General features: G+C 42.0%; 1 protein-coding gene across 4 annotated transcripts; it reads right to left on the bottom strand.

Annotated features, from left to right (window-relative positions):
* Positions 1-331: 331 nt before the first annotated feature.
* LOC120060178 (heterogeneous nuclear ribonucleoprotein Q) lies at positions 332-8,421 on the bottom strand. Of its 4 annotated transcripts, none has more exons than XM_039009307.1 (12): positions 8,273-8,421; positions 6,654-6,813; positions 5,913-6,031; positions 5,368-5,475; positions 5,128-5,241; positions 4,715-4,891; positions 4,472-4,607; positions 3,450-3,655; positions 3,089-3,238; positions 2,866-2,987; positions 2,308-2,672; positions 332-1,641 (listed from the first exon to the last, which is right to left on the bottom strand). In XM_039009307.1, the coding sequence occupies exons 2-12, from the start codon at positions 6,799-6,801 to the stop codon at positions 1,616-1,618; spliced, it is 1,671 nt and encodes a 556-aa protein (XP_038865235.1). In that variant the 5' UTR covers positions 6,802-6,813; positions 8,273-8,421; the 3' UTR covers positions 332-1,615. The 4 variants fall into 4 exon arrangements, with proteins under 4 accessions (XP_038865235.1, XP_038865236.1, XP_038865237.1 ...); XM_039009308.1 differs by having other exon boundaries at positions 2,335-2,672; positions 8,273-8,420; XM_039009309.1 differs by lacking the exon at positions 8,273-8,421 and adding an exon at positions 6,238-6,427 and having other exon boundaries at positions 6,654-6,765.
* Between the last annotated feature and the right edge of the window lie 270 nt (positions 8,422-8,691).

Raw genomic sequence — 8,691 nt, 5'->3', positions numbered from 1 at the left:
ATATGTAGATATCACCTGCCATCACAACGATGAAGATACACACTATTCTAAAAGCAAAGCATATATTAATCTCTACAACGCTCATTTCATGTTGCAGCAGGCTGACGACAAAACCGATGTTAGTCCACTGCCAAGTACTGATCAACGTAATGGTTCAATTGAAATCACAGGACAGTACACATGTGCCTCTGGTTGAAGAATTCCTGGGATTGAGAAAATAGTGCTTACTGTGTGGTGTGAATCAGAAAGGATATGTTACAATTCTATGCTATAATCAGTGCATAACTTTGAGATGGTTCAACAGGAAGTCATACAGAGAGTAAGACACAGATAGAAATCAAAAACTTTATTACAAAAATAAGTTACACTCACCTCCATTTTACAGTATAAAACAATTTATTTGCAGGAATGCAAAAAACGTTGTTGGCCACCAACAATGGTTTAAAACTGCTAACATCTTTTCAAAAGGTGGTTGTAATGATTTTATTGAGAGGGAGTTAACTGTGTACAAAACCGGATGAATAGTTCGGTATCCTTTTTGCTATACATGGAATACAAATCATAGCTGCAGTATCCCTTTGACCACTATGACAACGATCCCCCACCCCCCTGAAACAGCTACAGGCACACATGCTCACTTTCAGGGCATTATGGCAATTCATTTCAATCAAGTGGCTTGACTAAATAGTAGCTGGCTTAGAGTTAGAGGGGGACCGTTCAAGATTTCACATGATTGGGACATTTCTTTTAAACTAAAATGGGGGGGGGGGGGGGGGTACTGATCATAATTATGTTCCATTCTTTTTTATCCATTGGAGTGGCAAAGGGACACTGCAGGGCTTTTTCAAAGGCAGTTGATGCCTTCGTTGATGTTCAAGCCTTTACAAAAGTAACATTTTCCAAACTATACAACCAGTAACTACAATAATCTGAATAAGCAAGGCAGCTAATTCAGTTGAAAATAGGATAAAAGCAGGGCTTGTTCAGGCTCATCATATGCAATTATTTTGCATGGCCAGTTTGACTGTTTGCAGTGTCAGAACTGCAACAAAATTACTATATTACATTAAGTACTTTCGGTTGTTCTGCTGCTCTTGTGCATATTTTGTAGGAAACAAGCCCTGCTTTCATCAATATAGTTTCCCTATTTACAGTACAGGCAGGGTAGTTTAATCCTCTGTACTGAGGTAGTTAACCAACCCTTTAAAAGACAAGTTCTGAAAAGAACCACTTTCCTGGAATGCCTGATTTATCCATGCCTGGTGGTTACACCCAAAACCTGCAGATGTTCTCTTCAAACATCCAAATCAAACGATTAAGATTAACATGGATATTCCGACAATAAAAATTCCAATTAGCACAAAAATATACAATAGCATCAAGCTCCTTTGAGCCACTTCAAACTAAAACTTAAAAAGTGCAAATTCTTCAATAATTATCTAAAATGGCATTGGGGGGGGTGTATCTAAATAATCTGGTGATTGTTTAGGTGGCAGTTTGGGGGAGATGCTTCTGTAAGGCTGGAATATTGGACCATTTCGCTGACTTATCCATCCGTATCCGTTGCCGCTTCTGGTGTAACCCAACACAGTAGATCAGTCTTCATAGTGACAGGTCAGGATCGGCCTCGAGTCCTTTTCCCTGTTGGCCAAGCAACAGAGACAGAATATAAACATCACTAATGACATTCAATCATTTAACATGATATAAAACTAGTTTTAGGGTAATCCTAATATATATATGCGGATCTAAATATATGCTAATCTAAATATGCAGAGGAACAGACCTTTCAGAGTTGGTGCTCTGAAAGGTGACATCAGTCAAGGCAGTTGTCTTCAAATGTTGAGAATAAGCATACTTGCCCATCAATGGACACAAATCTGAGGAAGTCTTCTAGTCATGTATATAATAACCTAAAATGTCCAATCAGATCTTAGCGGTAAACTATCAGCGTAACCAGAGTTACTCCAGGATAGAATATAAGTATTTCATCATTTGGACATAAAGCTAAACACATTTGCATACATAACATTTTTCCAATTCAATGTGAGGGACATCTAGCCCAGCTTTCAAAAGTAAAAATAAAACAGGCCCATCTGTATGACTGATTCCTTACTTTCTAGGCATAGGACTTGGGTCAATTTATGCCAAATAAGGAAGACAAATGCAGGAAAAAAATAATATTTGTTTAAAAAGGTAATTCAAGTTATGGGGGAAAAATTCCTGTCCAAATAGTATGTTTGCATTTAACGTATAGCTGATGGCAAAGATTTGCTTTGACTATTAACACAGCTAGTCCACATTTACCCAGTGCCCCATTGGTCCCCTGCACACCTCTGCTTGATCCAGGGCCACTCCCTCCTCTCTGGGAGAAACCCCCTAGTCTGCCCCTGGGCGTGACAGCTCCACGGCCCCGGGAGGATAGGGCACCACCACCACGGGCTCCGCCTCGGGATCGTCCTCGGCTGGGAGATTGGAAGTCCTCATAGCCGTAGTAGGGGTCTTCATAGCCGCCCCGGTAGTTGTGGTAGTCGTAGCCATAGTAATCGTAGTAATCCTCATAGCCGTAGTAGTCAGGGGGGTAGGAATAGCCACCACGGCCGCCGCCTCGTCCTCTGCCTCTTGTGGGAGGTGGCATCTGGGGTGGGCCATAGTAATAGTAATCGTCATACCTGTGAAGAATGGGTAGGCGAGAGGATATGCACTTGTTTAGTAACCATAAAGGACACAAGAGAATTTTATCTAGTTAGATCATGTTTTATACTTCTCTGTTCAATCACTCAAGAGAACTCAATGATGAAAGGCCGCCCAACAATGTAACTATAATGAAGGTCTCGAATAACTGCAAATCAATGGTTTGCTTACATTTGTGTTTTAGCCGCTTGCCTCTGGGCTTTGCGTTCTTTCCTCTTCTGATCAGGTGGCTTGGCGAAGACTATTTCAATGTGCTCTCCCTCCAGGTCTTTCCCATTCAGGTCGGCCAAGGCCTGTCAAGATACAAGTTTAATAACTATTCAAAAAAATGTGCGATTTTTACCACAATTTCGTGATACTCTCGTTAGAGAAATATAAAGACTCCAGCCTGTACCTTGACTGCTCCGTCTCTCTCCTCAAAGTGGATAAAGGCATAGTCTTTCAGCTTCTTCACCCGCTCCAACTTGCCAAACTGACTGAACGCCTTTTCAAGTATTTCCTCCGTTACAGTACTCGCAAGGTTCCGGACAAACAGCACTTTCACCTGGAAGGGGAAAAGTAGTGGTGGGTTATCAATCCCGTAAATCTGTTTCTGGCTCTCTCAGACATGGCTGGTTACCTCTATTCTTACTCCTTGGTCAACAGCCTCCAACACAAATCAGTGTTCTTCTACAAGTTTATGGATAGACAGAACAAAGATCAAATCACAATTTATTCACAGGCAAAATGAGCCATGTTATCTCTGCTCCCCATACCTTGGCCATGACTTCAGGATCAGGGTCTTCTATGGGGTCGGCCCACTCCACAGTCACCACATTCCCCCACACCTTGACCTTGCCACTCATCAGCCTGCGGCGGGCCTGAGCGGCAGTTTTGTGGTCTTCGTATTCCAAGAAGCAAAAGCCTCTGTTCTTTTTCTTGTCATCTGGCTGATGGTACAGTATGACATCATTAAGACCCTCTGTTGAAAGAGGGGTAGAAGGGGAAAGGCATAAAGGGTATCCTAGCTGAACAGTGACCAGTGCACCAGACAGCTCGCTCTAGCTCCATATGCAATGCCAAGTTAAAAATTGAACTCTGAGTACCTTACTGAAATGCATACAACAGTTGGCACCAGAAGAGAATATTTCACATTCAAGACTTTATGCAATCAAAGAATGTTCCCTTCAGTTTACTCAAAACATTTAGTGTCTCCTTTATTTGACACAGCTGTTCTCTTTGGACATCAGTCTCAAGAGACCATTGATTTGTGCCCAGTTAAGTGTCCAGTCAGATCTTAGCGGTAAACTATCAGCGTAACCAGAGTTACTCCATGGTAGAATATATCCATTTCATCATTTGGACACAGAACCATCACATTGGGAATTAACTATTAAATGACAAAATATAGCCCAGCTTTACATAGCATACCTCACATAACCCTTAACTCAGACTAAAAACGCAATCTAACACACTAGTGCAGGCCTGCCAATCCTTGTCCTTGAGGGCCAAAGCACTGTTTTTCATCCTCCTCAAATCAGGGACAAATTCAGACCTGGGACACCAGGTGAGTGCAATTAACTGCCAGGTAGAGACAAAAATCAGAGTTGTTTTGGCCCCCCAGGACCAGGATTGGGCAGCCCTGCTCTAGTGCTTGATCATGATTGGTGCATTCAGTAATAGTAAGGCAACGTCTACAGACGGTTGTCAAAGTTACTGCCAAGCCAAGGAAACGATCACTTTTGCCAAGACAACATGACTGGCCCTTCAAAATGTCCAGAGGATCATTCAACCTCACCTGTGACTTTAGCAAACTCTTCCACAATCTGATCTTTTGTTTTACTCTTGGGGATGGAACCAACGAACAGTCTATTATTGGCCACGGAGATGCACACGCCAATATGTTTGCCGGGCCGAATTTCATTGTTGTTACACTGTGGGGAGAGGATAAGAGAGTTCATGACATGTCATGGTTGGGCGGGCTTAAATTCTCCATTCCTACAGTTCTGTCAGGAGAGAAGTTACCACAAGTGTTTCATACCAGCTTGACAGCCTCCTGTGCCGCCTCTTTAGTGCAGAAAGTGACAAAGGCGTAACCTCTGTTGAGGCCACTGAGTGGATCCATCATCAGACGCAGGTCCCAAATGGGCCCAGCTTTCTCAAACAGAGGTACCAGCTCATCCTCAAATAGATCTCTGGGGATCTTGCCAACAAAAATCTGAGATGATAGCAAAATGGAGGTTATCTTGGTGTGAAAGGAACATTGTTAAAATAAATCTCCAAAATACAGAATTAATGTGTCCAGTCAGATCTTAGCGGTAAACCATCAGTGCAACTGAAGTCACTCCAGGAAAAAGTACATGATTTCATCATTTGGACACAGAATGCAGAAACACCATCCACACGGAGGAAAACTATTACACACTAATCAAACTATTTATTGTAGAGACATACCTCTGTACCGATCGTGGGCTGTGTCCCTGAGTGATCCGACTCCGGAGGGGGGCCTCCATACTTCCGCTGACCTGTTGTCACATCAAGTGTGTAGCCAGTTCTCTCCAGCAGGGCCTGTTCATTTAATTAACATAATAATTCAGGTCAAACACCTTTCAGAGAACTGCACATCATAAAATAACGATACCTTTATAAAATCTCTACGATCGCTTATATCAAGAATGTTTGTTAAAACTGTACTTTGATTTTGGCCTCATCTGGTCCTTTGCTGGAGTCTGAGACTTTGGTCCCCTGTTTCTCCCTCTGTCTGTATGTCTTCATAACTCCACAAAGAAAGGCACTTTTGTTCTGTTGAGTAAAAAAATACAAAAATGTAACAAAATAAAAAAGAACAATCAATACATATACTTTATAGCAGTGTTTCCCAACCCTGGTCCTCAAGTACCCACAACAGTACACATTTTCATTGTAGCCTGGACAAACACACCTCATTTAGCTCATTCAGGGCATGATGATTAGTTGAGAAGTTGAATCAGGTGTGCTACTTCAGGGTTACAATAAAAATGTGTACTGTTGGAAGTACTCAAGGACCAGGGTTGGGAAACACTGCTTTAGAGGGTGAAATGGTAGCATTTCATTTAAAGACGCACAGTGCAGTCTAATCATTTACATTTGAGTCATTTAGCAGACGCTCTTAACCAGAGCGACACAGTAGTGAGCATACATTTTCATACTAATCATGCAGCTGACCCAACTTCTACTACGCCGTCCCCCTCCAAACATACCTGGACATGTGAGAGGTCGCTGTCCTTGAACTGCAACAGAACTTGCAGAGCACCTTCTTCGTTGAACTCTTTCAGAGCCTCGATCGCTCTATCATCTAAGTCACTGTGAGATACTAAACCTGAGGAGACACCAGAAAACATCCGTTACTAGCAGGAATAGAACTACGGGATATCTTCTCAAACGGATCTAGCCACAACGCATGTTTGGAGGTATCAAAGTTCTTATTTTTAATAAGAACTGTTACTAATCACAACAGATGTGATGTAACAGTCCTCTGCACTCCTAATAAGCTTGTCCACATTCTGCTCTTGGAAGACCCATCACCTGTCCCAGCCACCGACAGCTGCTGCCATTGTTCCTGCATGCGCCCATCTGGCTGAATTCTCTGCCTGAGACTGTACAGAGAGACCTCCGCCGAACTGTGGCCTAACTCGCCGCTCATCTGTGCTGATATACTTGAATTCTTAAACACAACACTGGCCGTGTCGCCAGTGGTCTCTGCCCAGATGTACCTCTAAGACAATGGAAATGTAGACATGACATTTATTTTACCGATATTGGTGGTGTCCAAATTCTCTTTTTTCATAACACTGCAGTACCCATTTTGGTAGGAAACCACAAAAAGTTGCTTGAGGATCCCAATTCCCACATTCAAAATGTAATGCAATACATGACAGCACATGCAATAGCAAAAATTTAAATTATGTATACAAATATGCTGGGTATTCAGTGTGCCTTACCTGCTATGTAAATTTCATCTAGTTTTTCAGCAACTTTCTGTGGTAAACCAGCTTCTAATAAAGTCTGGAAGTGTTCAGAATGGGTAACTGCAGCAGTGGTATCCATTGGTTCTTCTGGACCATTTCCATTAATATGTTCTGTGGCCATGTCTCCAGAAATCTGTGCAAATGCAATGAGCCAAATTAATGCTGGGTCAAGTGCAAGGCTGTTGAGAGCTTTTGGGGGATGTCATGTGCAACAGGCACACGTGGGTCCATGTGGTCCCTTACAGTGGAATCAGGTCACATTGTAATTACAATATTTGATTTTGCATGTCTATCAAATTTGATAATGCTGACACTTATAAATACCAATGATTTTTTAAATTTTAACTGCATACGTTAATGTCATTTCCATTTGTGAGGACAGTTAGCTAGGCTACATGGTAAAATGTGTGTACACGCAATTACATATTTCCCGCCTTTGACTGGGTTTGAAGAACACGCTAGCTAACATTTACAAGGGCTTGGCCTGATTGCTAAATGATAAATTAGTCTACTGATGGCGGACTTCAGCACTAGTTAACTAACGTTAGAGTTGATACACGTGTTCCTTCGGCAGAGTGTAACTACCACCAGTTTCCGGTAGCTAGCAAGCCGGTCAACAAGCATGTGTACAGGAGTATACTACATGGTCGACTAACTATTAACAATGGTTATAACACATTTTTGATACGTTGTCTCAAGCCACTGACACTGTATTAACTAGTAAGCAAACTTAGCGAGCGTAAATGTAAGTCAAATTGAACTCCCGTTATTTCAGTTCATGCCAAGTCTTCATTGCAGCCAATATCTAACTAACGTTAATCCATTTAGCTGGGTTGCTAAGTAGTTACCTATATCAACCAAAAACCCATAGCTAGCATTGTGGCCTAACGTTAGCCAACGTCAACTAGCTAGCTGCGTTATCCAAATACTGTATATAGCCCAACAACTTAACGTTAGCTAGCTAACCAACGTTAGCTAAATAATAGCATGCGGTACTAGCTAGCTAATGATAGTACTCACGCTGTCAAGTCGCAATAACAAACCTTACTAGCTATGCATGCCAGTTTGCTACGTTGGCGGGATGATATTAAATGTTTTATTATCCAACATTGGTTAACTAAAGAACTAGCTCACGAGTTGCATGAAAACTGGCAGAAGGCAATCCTCGAAGTTTGCACGCTCACGCGTTACTAATAGCTCCTTGGCTGGCAGGGTTAGCTAACTAGCCCGTGACAATGAACATGTGTCATTCCTGATCTGACAGAATTAGCTCACTTGGCTAAATTCGCTATCTAGCAACATTAAAACCATGATAGCTCATATGTAACTTGCTTGTTGACATAATTTGGCTCGAATTTCATAGGTTGATGTTACCAGCATATTTGGTTTAACAGAGGCCTTCTTGTAGTATGCTAGCTAGCTTCGTGGTTTGTCAACGTGCCGCCACATAGGGAGAGTCCATTTTCAAAAAGCCGGTCTGTAGAACCCGTCCCAACCACCAGTTTCCACATTGTTTGAAACACCACAAGCTCACAGACTTTAGCTATACATTGTACTATGATCACGTGACCAGTTAGTAGTATTCATCATACCTGCCGATGGATCACCAACTTGTATGGTGTTGATTGTTTCGGAAGGAAAATGTGAGAATTAAAAGAGGAAAAAGTGTAAAACTCCCGGCACTGGTCCGGCTCCACTCATTCACTCTTGAGGATGTAAAATGGCTGCCACGTTCACGCGGTTTACACTAGTTACCACAGCCACAAAGTCAAAAAAAATGTCTTTCGTAAACATTAATTAAAACAAAAAAAAGATTTTTGGGCTTAATTTAAGTTTAGGGTTACACATCCGGTTAGCACTGGGGTTAGGTTTAGGTTCAAAATAACAGTTAAGATAAATTATAGAACAAGGCGGGGTTTATGACTTTGTGGCAGTGGTAACTAGTGACGACCCGTTCACGCCGCGAGTTGTGTTTCATCGATGGGGTTTCTTAGACACCCATGCACGGGCT

Source organism: Salvelinus namaycush, chromosome 15 (genome assembly GCF_016432855.1).
Source record: "Salvelinus namaycush isolate Seneca chromosome 15, SaNama_1.0, whole genome shotgun sequence".
NCBI lineage: Eukaryota > Metazoa > Chordata > Actinopteri > Salmoniformes > Salmonidae > Salvelinus > Salvelinus namaycush.
The sequence above is the reverse complement of the archived record's forward strand: the minus strand, read 5'-3'. Positions and strand labels throughout refer to the sequence as shown.

Excerpts from the sequence above, each read along its gene's own strand:
- LOC120060178 (XM_039009307.1), bottom strand. The coding sequence starts at position 6,801 with ATGGCCACAGAACATATTAATGGAAATGGTCCAGAAGAACCAATGGAT. Across the intron at positions 6,032-6,653 it reads AGATGAAATTTACATAGCAG|GTTTAGTATCTCACAGTGAC; the intron begins GTAAGGCACACT and ends GTGTCTCCTCAG. Across the intron at positions 2,673-2,865 it reads CAAGCGGCTAAAACACAAAT|GTATGACGATTACTATTACT; the intron begins GTAAGCAAACCA and ends CATTCTTCACAG.